We start from the raw sequence: 20,224 nt of genomic DNA, 5'->3' as shown, positions 1-20,224 counted from the left end.
GGCTTTGGAATTGTCAAGACCCAGGCCAAAGCTAAACACTCTTTGTGGTGGCCTGGCATCTGCAGGGACGTTGAACAGACTGTAAAGAGTTGCCAACATTGCACTGTGAAGTCAATCAACAGAAAGATGCCACTACTACCAACAAACTTCATCGAAAGGTCATGGCAACGTTGGCTATGGACCTGTTCTATCATCACAAGAAGTGGTGGCTAATCGTTGCGGACTACTTCTCTAGGTACGCGGAAGTAGCACTCATCAGCAGTCTCACCTCTGAAACAGTGATTAGCCACTGGAAGAGCATCTTTGCCAGCCATGATATACCAGAGGTTGTCATGTCGGACAACGGCCCTCAGTTTTCGCGCGTGAAAACGTCAGCATTTTCCACATTTGCTCAAATGTACGGGTTCCAACACATCAGATCCAGTCCCCATTACCCGCAAAGCAATGGTCTGGCTGCAGCAGCAGTTAAGATCATCAAAAAGTCGATGGGGAAGACTGGAGACCCATACAAAACATTATTCACGTACAGGACCACACCACTGAACAATGGGTACAACCCAGATGAACTGCTAATGGGAAGGAGACTCCGGTCCACGATCCCAACAGCCAAGAAGATGTTGGCTCCGTAAACTACGGACATGACACGGCTACGAAAATGTGAAGAAAAGCTTCGCGTGAAACAACGAAAGGCCCATGATCGCCGACATAGAGTACAGGACCTTGGCGACATCGTCAACGGCACAGAAGTCTGGGTCGTTGACCTGGAAATAAGAGGAACTGTACACCGTCGCACCTCTGAAGGTCGAGTCAGGAACTTCGGAGGTTTGACTCCTGGCTTTCTTCTGACTGGACCAAGAAAGTCCAATCATGAGAAACAGAACACATCTAATTCCTTGTTCGCTTTCTCCTGCCTCGCCGAACCAATCGGAACCGCCAAAGAGAACAATCTCCAACAAGATGTGGGAACAACTCGCACCTACATAGCAAAAGTGGCCGGTGTCTGAAACCCCAACAGCGATATACTCAGTAGGAAACCTTACGGCTATCCCATAAAAAAGGGGGGATGTGGAATAATGCTGCCATCTATGGACCAGAAGAAACGAGGTCTGTCCTAGGGGAGAAGGAAGAAGAGAAAGACATTCTATAAATATGGATACCTCGGCGTAACGTACTAGGTTTCTGGCTCCGGTAAATCGCGCTCTCTCCACGCTACATAACAATCGGCTCTGCCTTTGCTCGGATCATTCGTTTGGAAATCAAATGCAATCTTTCGATTTATAAACATGCGCACAATAAAATTGGACTGTGAGAAAAATCTTACTAATTTTATTTTTTTTCTTCAGCAGACAGGGGAGCCAAGACGATGAACGAGCACACCTCTATGTTTTGAAATGCGAAGCTGTAATTCTACGCTCGTTTCAATAAAGTTGACAGGAAATATCACTACTTCTTGAGCGTTTTTGCGTCTGCTTTTACACCCTGAAGTGAAGACGAAATCAAAAATCAACAACGTGAAACAGCGTTTTGTAAACAGGCGGATTTGATTTAGTAAGGCCACGTCATAGCGGCAGTTTGATAACGTATCGAAAAGCAAATCGCACAACATACGCCCTCCAAAAAAAAAAAAAATCTTTTACGGGCGGTTGGCAACGTTGTATTTATACGTATGGACGCCGCGGGGGATGCGAGGCCTAAATACGGGAGGGCACAAAAAGCGGACGGGTGGGAACTAACCAACCGAAACCGGGTGGACGCTCGGCCGTTCAGTGGTAGTGGAAAGCAGAACTTTGAAGAGGAGGAGGAGGATTTTTTTAGAGGGTGCGGGTGTGTCGGAGGATCAATCAATGGCGCTCGCTACTTTCCGTATAGACGGGGTTTAAAGCAAAGCTATCTTGGTTGCCGTCTCTTTGCAGATTGAAGTCCTCCCAGAAATTGTGAGTGCGGTTCGTGGACGCGTCGAGGTCTACGTGGACGGCGGAGTCCGTCGCGGCACCGATGTGGTCAAGGCCTTGGCGCTTGGAGCTAAGGCCGTGTTTGTCGGTCGTCCTGCCCTCTGGGGTCTGGCGTACAACGTAAGAGACTGCCCCCGACTTCAGCAACATTTTTAGAAAGAGTTCGTCTTGTAACGGCCTACAAAAATCAGAAAAGCTGTAAAAAAACCAACGACAACAACATTACCTGAATCTTCTTTTGGGAATAAGGGAGGTGCCATATGATACTTATTTATCCTAACCTGTTTACACTATAGTTGCAAGATTAGCACGCGTGAACGAAATTCTACAGCAAAGCCGTAACTTTGTGTAGTTGAAGACTGTTAAAGGCTGAAAGATTTTGTTTGCAGCGATTTCACGGAACTGTCGATGAATAGAATACTCAAATAATTTTAAGGGAACAAAGTGCCGTGCTTCGTGCAGATGACTGAACGTCCGAACTCTTTTCGTTTTGAAGATGCCTTTCGTTGTTTGCCAAAGACATGCATAAATTAATAACACAGTGCTACAAACATATTTCTTGGTGCCTTAATTCAAATTTAAATGTGCACAAAAATGTCTAACTTTGTCAAAAAGAGTACTTAGGCAGCCGATGAAAATCTATCGAATTACAAGATATATTCAGTGAGATAAACTCCTCCAATCTGGCGGCAGCTTGTACAAAAGGGCACTGTTTGAAATTTTACATTCAGCGACAGCCTAAGCACTGCAAACTGTGACAAGTGCTTAGCATTTAATGTTCGCTCTGCCGCCAATGACATGGTGGTATTAGTGGATAAGGAAGTCGAAGAGCGAATCACTAACCAAGGCGTGTGAACTATAATAAAGAGGGTGTTAGACAGGGGGCTGGGCAGTATCGCGATACAAATGTATCGCGATAGTATTTCAGAAATAAATTTCGTATCTGTATTTCTGTATCGCGATACATTTTTTTTCACCAGTATCTGTATTCCTGTATCGAAATACATTTTGAATGTTCCTTTGTATCACAATACAATCAGGGTGAAATGTATTTCGTTACATTTCTTCAGAAATACTCCGCCACCCCCTTGGTGAGGGGGTGGCGCAGTAAACAAAACAAATCCGAATAATTTTTTTTTACTTCTGAGGGCATCACGGTCCCCATGCTGACCAAGGTTCCTTCCGATTCTCCAAACTGTTTTCTCTATGCGTCCTCTTCTCTCTTCTGAGAAGTGTTGCGTAGTCGGGGACTCGAACCAGATGGCATGCCAGTAGAGGAGTCAGAGCTTCTTGTGTCGCAGGTCCTTAGGTAAGGGTTTCTTGAGTTATTGTTTGCTGGCATGCAAAGCTCGCTGCTAACCGTCTCTATTGCCTTAGCGTGCACAGTACACCCAGCCGGCGAAGCTGAGTCAGAGTCCGTTGCAGCCCGAACCTGGTGATGGTTGACTTGAAAACGTAGGATGACCCACGCAGTGAAGTTCAACACATATTCGAATGCGTCTGCGGCTGCGCCCGTAATATTGCACAGCTCAAGGGTACGTCATCAGCCGACGTGAAAGTGACCCGCTGCTTTGGAGATCCGAACCCAAAAAGGAGGTCAGACTTGGCCTCGCTGTGACGACCCAGACTTCGTACACCTGCGGCTCGTCTCGAGCGCGCTGTTTCTCGGAGAGCTCACACTTGTGCCGGCAATATCAGGTCGCAATCCATGAGGTTCCTATTTGGAGTATGCAAGACGAAACTTCAGGACTGCAATCCATGCGTCTGTGGCGGAGGGTCGGCAAGAAGGACCTTCACAACAGGGATGCCACAGTATCGTTTTTTCAACCGTAACAGAAGATAAGACAGGTGTTCCAGGTGGCTTCAGGTGGTCCACTATTCTCGAAAATTCTAAATGACGCTGCCTGCACGATCTTCAACGAGGTAACCTACAACGAAGGTACGTATTGTCCTTTCATACAGCAGCCTGGTAAAGTTTCATGTTCAAGGTCACAACTACAGATAAAGAATACCAGTTCATTCCACCGTGATGTCATGTGATCAATGTTGACAGGAGCGTCTTTATTGGACAGGGGCATGGTGACATTTTGATGCAATTTAGGATGGCATAGAATTTATATAGAGGTCGAAGTTTTTTTGCATCCCTCGTCAGACAGACAGGATGTCAGGGAAGGTACCGCGGTCACTCCCTGATGGAACATTTTTTGAGCCCCCTAAAGACTCCTCGTCGTCCGAAATCACTACCTTCAAGGCAAAGTGTCGAACCTACGGGAAAGTAATTTCAGGATCAAAAACTTTCACTTCCAAGTTCCAACTTCATCTCATTTGGCGTTTCAAACAAATTTGAAAAATGTACTGGGGTATCAGTATTTCTATATTTGTATTTCTGCCCTCTTTAAAATGTATTCTTGTATTTGTATTTCCAAAAACTTTTTGCCTCTATTTAAAATGTATTTCCGATACGTATCACGATACACTTTTACAGATATATTTCAGTATCAGTATTTTAGCTACTATTTTAATGTATCCCAGTATTTGTATTTCCAAATACATTTTTGAGTATTTCTGCGCAACCCTGGTGTTAGATCAGCTATCTCGTAGGGGAAGTGTGCCATCTGCAAGTGGGAAAGACAAACGCTCTAATATATTATACAATCTTGATCATGCTGACAAAGACTGGTAAGCAGAAGGTTTGTGATTGGCCTTCCGCTTATCGATCTTCGTCCTCGGGGCCCCTGATAAAGGCTGATTTCTGCAGCCGTTCCTTACGTCTCCAATAAGCTAGCACACGTTGTGCTGCCTTCTACTTCGTAGGAGCCACGGCCATGGTGGGTTCGCTCTCATTTCTAACTCACGCCGTGAGATGGCGCTGCATGAAAGAGGCAAGCCGTGAAGCGCGCGACCGCGCCTTTCTTCCGCGCACAAAGGCCCGGCGTGGGAAACGCTTTCGTTCAAGAGGTATAAGTCTGCAATCATCCGGCATAAATACTTTCAAATAAAGGTTGGGAACTCCACCCCTTATATCTGATTCAAACCAGCAGTTTTAATCTGGAAACTTGGCGAGAAAGTCTGCGAGAAATCCGGCGGCTGTGATTGGCCGACGCCAGACTTGACCTTAGCGCCGGCCAATCACAGTCACCAGATTTCTCGTCGACGTTTTCGCCAAGTCTACAAATCAAGGCCCCAGGGGCCCTAAGATGGATGTCTGGCGAGAATGTCGGCGAGATTTTCGACCGCCGCGATTGGCCAGGGGCCCTAATCTGGACACTAGGCGAGAAACTCGGCGAGAAATCTGGCGGCCGTGATTGGCAGACGCCACACTTGACCTTGGCGCCGGCCAATCAGAGCCGCGGGATTTCTCGCCGACTTTTTCGCCAAGTGTCCAGATTAGGGCCCCAGGGCTGACCAATTGCGGTGGTCAGAAATTTCCCCGACTGTTCTGCCGAGTCTTAGTGTTCCAGGCGCGAGTGGATAACCTGTTCTTTTTTATACCTTTTCAGGGGGAACCTGGCGTAAGGAAAATGCTTGCGATACTGAGAGAAGAGTTGGATCGAGCGCTGGCACTGATGGGTATGCGATATTTATAACTCCGCTCTCCCCCCCCCCCCCCCCCCCCGCTCACACACACACACAGAAAATCTACTGCAATAGTGGCAGGTCTGCAATGTTTGACGCGTAATATTAAAATCATTGGTATTTAAAAAAGAGCGTAGGGGTTGGCGAGTTTTATGCATCTTATTATCGAAGAGAAGCCAATGAGAATTCGGCATTGGCCGGGAAGGACGCCGAATAACGCATGAGGGAGCGACAATCATGAACTTAAAATGCCCAACTTTTCTTTAAGCTTTGAATGACTACACATGTGGGGTCAGCCGACTAGCCGAAAGCCCCGCAAAGCTTGATGTGCTCTTAGAACGAGGCATGCGCTCGTGTGCCTTCCCACCTGCATAACGGTTGCTACTGGCACGGCTGCAGCACCGACCGTTGTTCGTTAGCAGACGATGGTCCCTATAGACCATCCTACGGTCAATGCTTGCGAGCTGCTATATTTTTTTTGTACTGCGCTGTGGAATGCTTTTTGAAAAGGCACACTGTCTTTCTTCTGCCTGTTATCCTACGGTCCTGTACAACTCTGCATATTGTGCTCACACGAAGAGCAACGGAAAGGTGTATCTTTCGTTCCGCCGCTAAGCTGGAAAGAAGGTGGATGTATACTTATAGTTTCCGTATCAATCAATCGCCTCCCGCTAATTTTAGGAGAATTTCCCCGATATATTTAGCTGGAATTCAGTGTCACGGGACGCCACGGGGCTACTCGGCGTCACAGTGTTACGTGATGCAATGGTGTCACTTGGCGTCACAGTACGTTGCCTGGAACGCGTCTCCCACTGTTGCCTTTTGCAGCGTCAAAAAAAAAAGTGGACCCTCGATTTCCGACTGATGACGTCAGAGAAGCGCCATGTTGTCGTCGAACGCGATCCTAGCGGTGTCACAGCTAAGGTAGTAGGTGGTGCAGACGTGTGCTCTGCTGCAAGTCACTCTCCACCCTCTTGACAGTTCTCGGAGGCTTCGGCAGCCGGGAGTTGGCACGCAGTGACAATAATGACACTCGCTTTTTTTTTTTTTACGGAATTTTCGTGATTAACCATTAGGAACGCGATATTCGAGTGTTACACTCCCGCTTCCGTGACGTAATTTTGCCACTTCCCGACCACTTTCGATGCGCAAGTCAGTGGGACGCTAAACACACCAGTCGAGACGCGTTTCAAGTACCATAGTTCCATGCAGTACCACATAAATACTCTTGGTTAAAGGTGACGAGCCGTAAGTCCACCAAAGGGGCGCGTTTGTTCACCTTCTCTGGAGTTCGAGTGTTTGGCACACCGTTCACTAGAGGGACAGGAGCGCCTCCGGAGACTGACACTCTGGCGCGCTCCTCGTGCAACGAGTGATTTCTTCGCGCTCCGTGATTTTATGACCACCAACAAGATAGCTGCGCCAACCAGAAATTTTGTCGAAACAAAGGCCACTTCCGGAGCGCTGCCATTTTTCAGTTGAAGAGTGCTTAACTTAGCAGGTAAAAACTATTTGATATGAAAGCCACGACAGCAATTAGCGCTCCGGGAAAGGTTTGTTCGTGCACCTCGCCTGAAAACGAAATGATCTACCAAACGGTAGCGTGTCGATAGCACAGCGACAGAAAAAGGTTTTTGAGATGAGAAGACATTCGGACCACTGCCCTTTTTTGGAATGTTCAGCCCAGAGAATAAAGATACTTAGATTGGAAAGACGAAACGTCAGTTAGCGTTGCTGGAAAGGTTTGTTCATGCATATTGCTTGAAAACGAATTAATCTATCGCACGGTAGCGTGCCGATAGCTCGGGGTCAGAAAAAAATGTCGAAATGAAAAGACAGTCGGACTGCTGCCTTTTTTAGAATGGTTTGCCGAGCCCCAGCGAATAAATATACTTTGATTTAAAAGACGAAACATCAGTTAAGATTTCGGGAAAGGTTTGTTCACGCTTCTCGCCTGAGAAAAAACATCAGTTAAGATTTCGGGAAAGGTTTGTTCACGCTTCTCGCCTGAAGACGAATTGACGTGCTAGATGTATTAAACGATGGTGTGCCGGTATCGGCGTAGCACATCGACAAGTTCAGTCTCGCGCTGCAGGACGGAACAACCGAATCCTTGACAAGTTTTACAGTTTACTGAGTAATGAAACGAGTTGAAAAAAGTTTTCTTTGATTTAAATCTGAAGAACATGCTTAAGCAATAAATAGACCGGTCAAGGTAACTTTCCGCATGTGTGCTCGAAGCGAGTCGGCGAGTCTTTCACGAATATCAAAACATCCGTAGAAAATTCCTAACGACACCGCCTTTTTTTTAAGTATACATGTTGTCATTTTACAAACGTATTCTACTTAATTTATCTTTGATATATTTTCGGCTTCTGCCACTCGTATCCACGAGATACCGGGTTTGTAATTACCGCGCGGTCGGAAGTGGCCCATGCGGCTCGTCAGTAGGTTCGGTGTGTCGTGCTCCCGAGTCGCTAGCCTCTTCGAACACAAAGTTGGTGCCGAAGTTCGCAGAGCGTGCTCATTGGACCCTCGCAACGATGGCGTCACGCGGGACAAGATGTCAATCATCCGAACACTCCCGCTGCTCAAAATACAGCGAGGTCGTTGAACACGAAGTTGTTGTGAGCTTCATCCGAGCTCGTGCGAGGAACACCGTGGGGCCAGACGATTGAACGGCTGCACTGATGACGTCGCCCCCACGTGTCCCCACATCCCTACGCCGTGTTACAGTCTATGCTTTCGAGATTGTTCCTAGGCGGTCTGTGGAAACTCTGAACTTTTTCGTCGCAATATTGTCGTCTGTAGAAGCAATTGGTGACGACAAAAAGACGTTTCACAACTTTGGGAAGGAGTTATTTGAGGCCAAAATCTTCGCTTTGGAATCGAGGCGAAGATTGAACTCTGTGATATCGTGGAGCCGTGCTCGGTGAACGTGGCGGTAGACCTCATCTTCCGCCACTGTCAACAAAGCTATCGGAGTCACTCAGAAGTGGTGTGTGTAGTGGCGTGGGTAGTGTTCGAGACATCAGGGGGCGACGGGGGATGGGGAAAAGAAACGGGAGAAAAATACGACAAAACAACAACAACAACAACAACAACCTAGGGGTCAGGAAGAGTCGTACAAAATGTTCGGGAGAGAGAAAGAGAAAGAGAGGGGGAGGGGGTGGGGTGATGGTAATTAAGAAGGGGGATATCTCTTCCCCCGAATTTTTACAGCGGAGAGTTCAAGGGCTAGTTTCCCCAGGATCGTATCCCCCGCAAAGAAATGTCGACACAAAACTGTCGACAGCTACCGCCATCTATGAGCGATGGCGGCAACCAGACAATCGTTTTGGCGGCCTTGCTCATAGTTGGCGATAACCCTTCCCTACTTTCCACTCTGGTTTTCACCAGAGTGGAAAGGCTGAATTTCTCTAGGCGTCGTCCTAGATGTCGTCCTCGAGGTCGTCCAAGAAGTCGCCCTTGAGGTCGTCCTAAGCGTCGTCCTTGAGGTTGTCCTCGAGTTCGTCCAAGAAGTCGTCCTTAAGGTCTTCTGACCATAGCACAGATTCGCTGGCCTTCCTTTTTCAACAGAGTGGAAAAGCTAAAAGATTTTTATTATACATTACTGAAATGTCTGGTCACAATATAGGATATTAGAATGGAAAGTTGGGCGAGTTGGTATGAATTCATTTTGAAAAACAGCGCGAATACCACACGGACAAGAAGGAGGAACACACAGGACGAGGCGCTGACTATCAACTGTCTATTCAGAACACATACATAGAAATTCACGCGAGGTCGGCTTCTTTTTTTTCCTCTTCCAGTCATTCGCCATTAAGCACGCAACATATCAAATTAAAACACACGAGTACATTAAAACACACCAGCACAGGTATAAGTCATCGCGTCTTCCTCTTTTCTTCTTTCTTGGATCTTCAATCTTCAATTCTCAGGTCAACCCATGTCCAAAAAAATTACCTCACTGTCCACTAGGTTAATGGATGGTTGGCTCACGCACCCGGGTTTTCGTTTTGCTATATGATAAGCTTCTACTAGCTCCCTCGATAGCTGATCTTTGTGTTTAAACAGCACTTTTGTGTCACTAAATTTTGGCTCACATCCACAATCACGGCAGTGGACCGCTAAATGGGAGTGCGCGTTACCTTTTAATGAACTGTGGTGTTCGCGTAGACGAATGTTGAGGCAACGACCCGTCTGACCTATATATGAGTGACCGCATGAGAAAGGTATTTCATAAACGGTCCCCTGTGCACAGGACACGAACTTCATGCCATGCTTGACGCGACATCCAAACAGTTCTGGCTTACTTTTCCTGTCAGCTCGCTTGTTAACCACGTTTATAATTCTGCTCAGTTTGTTACGCGCTGAAAAAATTACATTGACCCCATACCTCGAACCGACTCCCTTTAACCCGTGTGAAAGACGATGGATGTAAGGAATAACGGCGACATTCTTTTTGTCTATCTTGGCTTTTTCTTTTTCAGGTTTACTGGAATCACTCTTGATATACCGAGTCACCTTATCGCAGGCTGAAGTAATAATTGAGTCGGGAAAATTAGAGTCTCTGAGTCTAGCGACCTGTACTGAGAAGCTTTCTTTCATCTTATGAAAACAGGTTTTTGTCAACGCTGACTGTAAGCAGGAATACGCAATACCGTTTTTTACGAGCTTTGAGTGTGCTGAACGATAGTCTAGTAGTTTCTTCGTGGATCTGGGGTGGTGCATCCAACATACATGATCTCCTTTCACGTCAACTAGGATGTCTAAAAACTGGATTTTGTGCTCCTTAGGAGTCTCGGAAGTGAAGCGGAGTCCTAACCCTTCCTCCGCGAACGTCTTTAACACTTCACTCATTGTTCTACTAAAATTGTTTTTTTCAACGAAAACCAGGTAATCATCTACATATCTGACAACCTTTTTGGTGTTGTTCTCCAGCCTGTGCTCAAGGGCCCTATCAACTTTACCTAGAAAAATACTGCTCAGCATAGGGGCCACTCTTGAACCTATACATACACCTGACTTTTGTACATAAACGTTGTCCTGCCAATCGATAAACGTGGATTTTAGATACATAGACAAAAGCTCTAGGAACCCTTCAACTGAGACTCCGCTTTTGGTCCTAAACCTCGTTTCATCGTTGAGTTCAAAAATACATTCTTTTACGCTCTTCATGAGCTCATGATGGGGCATAGAGTAATATAACTCTTCCACATCTATGCTAAATGCGCTACATTTTTCTGGGTTGTTGTCTTTTAAGAATTTTATAACAGACATCGAGTTTGGAATGTTAAAAGGGTCATCAATCTGCAGTGAGTTGAGGTGGACTTGCAGATATCCTGAAACTGCCCTGAGCCAGGAATCTCGCTCCGACACTACTGTGCGGAATGGTATTTCTGGTTTATGCGTCTTTGCAGTAAAAAATACCTCTAACATAAGGTTTTTCTCTTTCTTGGCTTCAGCTAAGACCCTTTCCAGGTTTAAGCTACTTAGAAGCTGCAAGGCTTTAGCTTTAACCTTTTGTGGCTGTTCCTTGACCTTCCTAAAGTTCTTTTGTACAGCTGCGTTAGCCTTCTCATCAAAATTACCCTCCGGCAGAATAACAAAAAAGCCCTCTTTGTCGGACAACAGAATACGCAACCCATTACTTGTCAGATAACTGGGCTCTAAATTTCTGCTTCTAGGAGGCTTCCCTTCGTTTATTGACAAAATCCCCACGCACTCCCGATGCATCTAGGCCTTTGTTCCTCCGCGACCCGCCGTGACACAGACCGTGATAAAACCAGTTTGTCTACCCGGTCCAACCCTGGCTCAAAGCAAAACTTCGGTCCTTTTTTTAAGTCAGGTGTATGTATAGGTTCAAGAGTGGCCCCTATGCTGAGCAGTATTTTTCTAGGTAAAGTTGATAGGGCCCTTGAGCACAGGCTGGCGAACAACACCAAAAAGGTTGTCAGATATGTAGATGATTACCTGGTTTTCGTAGAAAAAAACAATTTTAGTAGAACAATGAGTGAAGTGTTAAAGACGTTCGCGGAGGAAGGGTTAGGACTCCGCTTCACTGCCGAGACTCCTAAGGAGCACAAAATCCAGTTTTTAGACATCCTAGTTGACGTGAAAGAAGATCATGTATGTTGGATGCACCACCCCAGATCCACGAAGAAACTACTAGACTATCGTTCAGCACACTCAAAGCTCGTAAAAAACGGTATTGCGTATTCCTGCTTACAGTCAGCGTTGACAAAAACCTGTTTTCATAAGATGAAAGAAAGCTTCTCAGTACAGGTCGCTAGACTCAGAGACTCTAATTTTCTCGACTCAATTATTACTTCAGCCTGCGATAAGGTGACTCGGTATATCAAGAGTGATTCCAGTAAACCTGAAAAAGAAAAAGCCAAGATAGAGAAAAAGAATGTCGCCGTTATTCCTTACATCCATCGTCTTTCACACGGGTTAAAGGGAGTCGGTTCGAGGTATGGGGTCAATGTAATTTTTTCAGCGCGTAACAAACTGAGCAGAATTATAAACGTGGTTAACAAGCGTGCTGACAGGAAAAGTAAGCCAGAACTGTTTGGATGTCGCGTCAAGCATGGCATGAAGTTCGTGTCCTGTGCACAGGGGACCGTTTATGAAATACCTTTCTCATGCGGTCACTCATATATAGGTCAGACGGGTCGTTGCCTCAACATTCGTCTACGCGAACACCACAGTTCATTAAAAGGTAACGCGCACTCCCATTTAGCGGTCCACTGCCGTGATTGTGGATGTGAGCCAAAATTTAGTGACACAAAAGTGCTGTTTAAACACAAAGATCAGCTATCGAGGGAGCTAGTAGAAGCTTATCATATAGCAAAACGAAAACCCGGGTGCGTGAGCCAACCATCCATTAACCTAGTGGACAGTGAGGTAATTTTTTTGGACATGGGTTGACCTGAGAATTGAAGATTGAAGATCCAAGAAAGAAGAAAAGAGGAAGACGCGATGACTTATACCTGTGCTGGTGTGTTTTAATGTACTCGTGTGTTTTAATTTGATATGTTGCGTGCTTAATGGCGAATGACTGGAAGAGGAAAAAGAAGAAGCCGACCTCGCGTGAATTTCTATGTATGTGTTCTGAATAGACAGTTGATAGTCAGCGCCTCGTCCTGTGTGTTCCTCCTTCTTGTCCGTGTGGTATTCGCGCTGTTTTTCAAAATGAACACAATATAGGAGTCTATGGTCTTGGCCTGGGGCCATCGCCTCCACCCCTTACCCATTTATGCACATTGCCCCTCTTTTGATGTCACTTTGATGTCACTGAACCGCCCCCTCCTCGTCCCCCTGCTGCGACACCTGAGCGACGACGAGGAACAGCACAGCTTACAATTTTAGAAACAATGGTTCTGGGAGTTCTGGAATTAAAATGGTTTGTGTTTCATGAACTCACTAGAGGCCATGACCGACTTTCAAGCGATAAATTCGTGCTAGGGCTCGTAGCGTGCAGGCGAGTTCAGTGACGTACTTTTATAGTTCCTATGAGTGACATTAAATAAGCTACCCTTCAGAGTAAAGACACTTGGCCATATTGTGTCTTAAAATTATGGTTGCCAGTTATCTTAAGCTCTATCTGAAACCACAGGAAACGCTTTTCCGCCCTCCACAAATATTGAAACAGTTCGCGACAAAGCAAAGCAATATTGCATGACCTTCCTGGGCCCGTTTGCTCGAAGCCGGTTAACTTTAACCGCGGTTAAAAGTTAACCGCCCTTCCCTACTAGGTGCCTACAAGTACCTAGCCAAGTTTGACGAGGGCTCGGTAGTTAAACTCGTTGAGTACAACTTTGTGTTCGAAAGTTGCGGAACGCGCCAATTGGACTCTCGCGACGCTGACGTCAAGCCGAGCGAGGTGCCAATCATCCAAGCTCTCTTGGTGCTCAAATTCCAGCGACACAAAGTCGTTTTGAGCTCCATCGAAGCGCCTCGCGCTGCAGAACCCAGGGATCCTGGGTTCAATCCCCACCCCTGCCCGTTTCGACCTGGATGAGCATCGTACCGGCGTGCGGTCGTGTATCACTACTGCGTGGTGCACGTTAAAGACCCCAGGCTAGCGGTTGTACTGCACTGGCTAAATTGCTCATCTACAGCTGGGAGACTCGTCGCTCCTGTGAGGCAGACCAAGTTCTAGGCTGTATAAATATTGACACAACCCAATTTTTTTTTTCCATCGAAGCGCGTGCGAGCAACACCGTGGTTCCAGCCGATTGAACGGCTACACTGATGACATCTCGCCCGAGTGTCCCTACATTCGTACGCCGCGTTAGAATCAATGATGCGTAGATTGTGCCTAGGCGGCCGGTAATTACTCTAAACTTTCTCGTCGCAAGATCGTCGTTTGTGGAAGTTATTGGTGACGACAAAGTGACGTTTCACAAATTTGGGAAGGAGTTATTTCAGGCCAAAATCTACGCTTCGGAATCGAGGCGAAAATTTAACTTTGTGATGTGGAGCCGTGCGCGGTGTACGCGGGCGGCTTTATAGAGCTCATCTTCCGCCACTGTCAACAACGCCACCGGGGTCATACACAGGCGGTTTGTGTAGAGACGTGGATAATGTCTGAGAGATAAGGAAAAACGGGGGATTAAAAAAAAAAAAAAAAGCCGAAGAAAGGGAAATAAAAAAAAATTAAGACGTATACAAATCTTTGTAATGCGAAATTAGAGCTCAACTCTTGAGGAGGAATAAGGGAGGGTACGGAGAGGAGGGTATGCCCCTCCTCTCGCAGCAAGAGCGATATTTGAAAACAGATAAAATTGTAAACGCTGGGGAAAGGATGCTTGTTTCGGCTCCGCTTGTCTGAAAGCCATACTGATGCTGTTAGCTTGGTTTCCTTTTAATGAACATTACGAAATTATTGCATTAGCGCGTTAACTTGCGTTGATCTTTTTTTTCTTCGTCCCGGTGTTTCGATTGAACAGGTGGGACTAACCGTAAAAGCGTGTAAGGCGCAGTAGTGCAAGTGGACGATTTCCAAAAAAGGATCACAGTTCAAAAATAACCACGCGCAAAATGCAAAAAAAAAAAAAAGTTTTTACCGCGATTTGAACCCGGAACTTTCACGCCTCGACGACAAGTACCGGCGCTTTAACGTCTCGACCACAACAGAAGGCGCGAGGCGCGGCGCCGGCGGAGGTATATAAAAATACCGCTACCGCTTTTATCTCGTGTGGTTTTTTCTTTATTTTGGCTCCTATTTACCCTCCCTGGCCGTAACTTTACCTGCCGCTCCTACAGTATAACGGGCGGTCAATTAGATTCCAGTTGAAAGTCCCTCCAATTAGTTTCTGCGAGCGAAATTAGGCTTTTGTGCTTGAAGCGATGCGGATCTCTCCGCCATTAGGCAGGGACGCTAGGTACTTCCTTATCCCCATGGAGCTGGTCACGTGACGTAAAAATCCCTCCTGGCCGCGGCCGCGTCCGCAGCCGCAAGATGAGCAAACCGGCCCTGGCCACTCTTGAGTTCATGGAACGCGAGCCGTTTTAATTACAGAATCTCTTGAACCGTTATTTCGAAAATTGCAGGCTGTGCTGTTTTTCGTCATTGCTCATTGGAACACCTCTAAGCAGGGTCGTCGCAACAGGAGGATGGGAAGGGGGGTGGGGATTTAGCCCCCCCTCCCCCAGTTGCGTCGAAAGAGGGGGCAAGGGGCATAGGGTGGAAGGGGTGGGTATCGCCCCAGCCCCGAACCACCATAGCATTTCAGAGGGTTATAATAAAATATTAGGGGAAAGGAATATCCCCTTTCTTCACCACCATCACCTCCTCTCTCTTTCCCCCGAACAATTTCTACGGCCCTTCTTAAAGGGATACTACAACGAACTTTCGGCGCTCATTTTTTGGTCTATATGTGTTCAAAAGAGCAGTATCACATGGAACATACCAATATCTTGTTAAAAAAGTCTCGAAAAGGAATTTTAAAACGAATTAAACGATTAGCAAAGAGCACCTGGTGGATGTCGCTAACGCCCCGCTTGTAATGCCCGTCTAGGAACCTTGACAGCTAGTGACGGAGGTTGTCTCGTCTCCGGCCACGACGAGAGAAGAAGGGAAGGAGGAACTCCCCTCTTTCCGAGAATCCCTTTTGTGTGTCGCAGAAGTCGCTATTGTCCCCCTAGAAGATTATAGAAGATTAACCCGTCACTCAAAATTCGTACAAAAGCAGCCGCTTCGGTGGCTGGAACGACTAGGCCATCCTCTCGACGTCAGCCTCGCCGTAGCTTTGCTCGTCTTGAGACGACCTACTTCACGATTGCGTTGGATGTCACGTGCTCTAAGCTGGGCCTTCTCCGAGCGCTTGCCAGAGTGGGCTCTTTATAACAAAAAATACAGCCACCAGGATCAAAATACAAATGTGCGTTGTCATTTACGGATATTGTGGATCATATTCAACCCATTTTTGAACACGACGGGAATATTTCAAATTTCGTTGAAGTATCCCTTTAAGACTCCTATTTGTTTGTGCGTGTGTGTGTGTGTGTGTGGTGCGTGTTGGTCGTACCTTAATTCTTTCTTTAGAGCGCAGCTCTTCGGCGCCCGTTTCCGGGTTTCGCGGCGTGGGCGTTGCCGTCCGCGTAACGGGCCCGCTAAATTTAGCGCGAAATTGACGTCACATGACCTCAACACCAGTTCAATTCCCAGCTACGTGACTTCAACGCCAATTCACTTCTCCGCTAGATTGTCATGTGATGTCTTTTTCCCTGCTAAATTTAGCGGAGAAACTGAATGGGAGGAGGGGGAGAGGAAGAGGGGAGGAGGAGGGGCATACCCTCCTCTCCGTACCCTCCCTTATTCCTCCTCTAGAGTTGAGCTCTAATTTCGCATTACAAAGATTTGTAAACGTTTTTAATTTTCTTTTTATTTCCATTTCTTCGGCTTTTTTTTTTTTTGTTTTTTTGTTATCCCCCGTTTTCCCTCATCTCTCGGACATTAACGACGTCTCTACACAAACCACCTGTGGGTGACCCCGGTGGCGTTGTTGACAATGGTGGAAGATGAGCTCTATAAAGCCGCCCCCGGACACCGCGCACGGCTCCACAACATCACAAAGTTCAATCTTCGCCTCGATTCCGAAGCGAAGATTTTGGCCTCAAATAACTCCTTCCCAAAGTTGTGAAACGTCACTTTGTCGTCACCGATAACTTCCACAAACGGCGATCTTGCGACGAGAAAGTTCAGAGTATTTACCGGCCGCCTAGGTACAATCTACGTATCAATGACTCTTACGCGGCGTAGGGATGTAGGGACACTCGGCCGAGACGTCATCAGTGCAGCCGTTCAATCGGCTGGCACCACGGTGTTGCTCGCACGCGCTTCGATGGAGCTCGCTGCGACTTTGTGATTTACATTCTCGCTGGAGTTTGAGCACCGAGAGAGCTTGGATGATTAACACCTCGCTCGGCTTGACGTCAGCGTCACGAGAGTCCAATCAGCGCGTTCCGCAACTTTCGGACACAAAGTTGTGCTCGGCGAGTTTAGCTACCCTGTAGTCACTACTTCGAAAATATAAACAGCAAAATGATTTTATTCCGTCGTTTTTTTTTTTTTTTTTTTTTTTTTTTTTTGGGGGGGGGGGGGGGGGAGGGGGCAATTATTAGGAGGAGAAATTCGTCCGAAAACGGACAACGCTGATCGGCTGGTTATGATCTTGCCCCGTCAGCCTAGCCATTGATCATATCCAAAAGGCCGAGAGAAGTGAAACGAACGGCGGGAACGTTCTTCAATAGATTCTGCTTTATCGGCGGAAATAAGAAGTATATCAGACTGTCAATTTCGACGGTATCGACTTTAAAATGCAATTAAATTAAGCTTCCGCCGTGCTTTTTAGAGACCATCAAACATGTTGGTCGCAGCTAATAATCTTTGTCGTGACGTCACACGTATGAACTACGGTCGTCTCCGCTCACTTCCTCGTGCTGCTCATGTTCGGCGCCTAGAAAGTGATAAGGATCTTTCGCCCCTTCAATGAAAAACGCCACGAAGATAAACGGATCTGCGGGTTTGTAAGAAAAAACTTCGCTGCAGTCTTTTGGCTCCTCTCCCCGCACTTGCCATCGCCGAGGCCATCATCATCCCCACACATCATCGCGATCGGATTCTCATACGCACCGACAGTCAAGGAGCTTGTCGACAGTTTCGGGACAACACGCTCCCTCCCCATATACACGCCCTCATCCAACAACACCTAACTACTCACCCTCATCTGAACGTCACCATCCAATGGATACCAGGCCATCAGGGAATGGGAGGAAATACAAGAGCGCACGCGCTCTCCCGCGCTGAAGGAAATCCGGGGCCTCCTACACTCTGGCCTGAGTTCTACGACCCACGTGAACACCGCAAGCAACTTCACAAAGCTCGAACGGCTATCCTCAAAGAACTGCGTATGACCGTCTCGACTCTCCCCCATCCGCCTCCACATTTCACTCGCGAGGAGGGTGCCATCTTACGCCGTGCTCAGACTCACACTTTAATGACGCCTCATTACAAACACTACATACAAGGACTCCCTGGACGCCCCTACTGTCCCCATTGCGGAAGCCACCCTTCCAACATACACATGATGTGGGATTGCCCACCCCTCATATCTGCAACCTTACACCAACTGCCCCCCGACCTACACCCAAACTCCTGGGAGAGCTGGATCACTCCACCTAAAGATCACCAACACCTCCTACTGCCACTACTGATCCAGCACGTCCACAACGTACTTGGGGAAGAGTGGTAAAGCTATATTGGGAGCGCCGGACTAGGCGTGTTAAAATAAATATTTTTTCTCTCTCTCTCTCTCTCCCCGCTATGTCATAAGTAGGGCTCCCTGTTTTCGGAGTTCATTTTTCGTGAAATTCGGAGGGTGTTTTTCAGAGTTTATTTTTTAGCAAAAATTCGGTGTTTATCGGAGTCTATTTTTTATAAATCCACAATTTTCCGAAATTCGGAGATTAATTTCGCAGTGTTTCCTTTTAAAAATAATAAATAATAACCGGACGCAAACGTATGCCAGATAAAAATAAAACACGCTTGTATCAATTAAGATTTCTTCAGTTGTATTTGACGTTGGTGTCATTGGCAATACTAATTTGTCCCGCGACAAAAGTCGCACACAAGTGTGGCTTGGATAAACGTCGATACCTTAAAATCAATAAACTGCCGGAGATAGCCGCAAGGAAGCTCGTAGTCATCCCATCAATCTATCCCGCTGCCGCGCGAGGTGGATGTAATAGAGAAGTTTCAACTGCCCCTCTTTCCTATTTTATACAATCTCTGTGGTCCATAGCTTTCACTGTTCCCCCAGAAACATACCCTCTCCTCTCTCTAAATCCCAAATCCCTTGGCCCAAACTGGAAACCAAAAGAGTGTCTCTTGTCGTTACACGAATAATACGATGGCCTGTTTCCCTGAACCAACCTTGATGAGACAAGCCGTAAGACCCCCTTTTGACAACGGTCCGAGGCTTGAAAGACAATTATGGTGTCATTTTCTCAGAGCCGATGAGCCTGCGCTGCCAAAAATTAAAAAAAAAAGCTTTTTTTTTTGTTGTTGGGGGGGGGGGGGGGGGGGGGGGGTTGCATGGGCACATAGCGATTCGGAGTTAATCGGATAAATCCGAATTGCCGAAAATTTTACCGGCGGGTGTTTTTCAGAGTTTTTCGGATTTATCCGAAAACACGGAGTTCTAGTCATAAGACAAAGAATCTTTGTGTATGACGAGTTTAGCGACCCTGTACGCTGTGCTCTGTTTAGTTGCTGAGCTTTAAGTATGAAACTCAGAGTGGTCGGAGAAGCGGTAAAGGTGCGCGAACTTAACGTGCCGAATGTGAAAAAAAAAAAAACAAAAAAAAACCAGCAGTTTTGTACATTTGGATCGGGCCAAAGACTGGCCAATAAGGCTATGCATCAATATGCGCTTAAGGTGTACGTTCTGTGTTTAGTTCGAATAAATCGAAAGTGACCGATTTATTAAAATGTGAGCAGCGCCTGCGCTGTCGTTATATTTCAATTGCGGCGCACGCGTAGAAACCTGGTATTTCTGTTTTTTTCCTTATCACCAACACAATCACTCCCTCCGGTTGCAAAAATATTTGTTTTCTCTCTTTCAGCTTCGAGGAATCATAAAAGGAGAACAGAAAAATATGCCTTTCAAGTCGCGAGAAAAAAAAATACTATAAACTGAAAGAAGACTAACATGCTGTCCCCAACCTCGTTCCAATTCACGCAGGTTGCTCAAGCATTGACCAGCTGGCTCCCGAAATGGTGGTGCATCAGGGTCACTTCTCCCGGAAAACAATGCTCGATGCACCAGCTATAAATGGAAGCGAATAATGATCGTATTTGCGGGCATACATACACTCCTTCGGTTTTGTATTTTTTAAAACTGGTGTGGGTATTGTACTGGCTTTCTAATGGGAGCTTTATGGTACGGCCTATGTGCCGTACGGGTCTGCCGTGTCAGGATAAATGCAACTAAATAAATGACGTGTCTCTGAAGTATCGATGACAGCGGATATGATACTTATTTCACTATATATTATACTCACATTCTTTGAAACTCAGAGTGTGACGAATTTAAAGCATCTCTTTAGCGCTCCCTACTCAATGCGACGGCGGCGTTGGTCGATAAGAGTGCCAAAACTCTGATCACGAATCAAGAAGTGGGAAT

The 20,224-nt window shown here is 46.6% G+C and overlaps 1 protein-coding gene across 1 annotated transcript in view; it reads left to right on the top strand.

The window, feature by feature from the left end:
• Positions 1–20,023, top strand: part of LOC115317393 (hydroxyacid oxidase 1) — a 56,141-nt gene extending 36,118 nt beyond the window's left edge. The window contains exons 6-8 of the mRNA XM_029977007.4: positions 1,914–2,072; positions 5,453–5,522; positions 19,784–20,023. Coding sequence (XP_029832867.3) covers positions 1,914–2,072; positions 5,453–5,522; positions 19,784–19,887 — 333 coding nt within the window. The 3' untranslated portion in view covers positions 19,888–20,023. The remainder of the gene's footprint in view (positions 1–1,913; positions 2,073–5,452; positions 5,523–19,783) is intronic.
• The last annotated feature ends 201 nt before the right edge of the window (positions 20,024–20,224 follow it).

Source organism: Ixodes scapularis, unplaced genomic scaffold, assembly GCF_016920785.2.
Source record: "Ixodes scapularis isolate PalLabHiFi unplaced genomic scaffold, ASM1692078v2 PGA_scaffold6__148_contigs__length_123643588, whole genome shotgun sequence".
NCBI classification, from domain to species: Eukaryota; Metazoa; Arthropoda; class Arachnida; order Ixodida; family Ixodidae; genus Ixodes; species Ixodes scapularis.
Note: the sequence above shows the minus strand (reverse complement) of the source record. Positions and strands in the feature narration are given on the sequence as shown.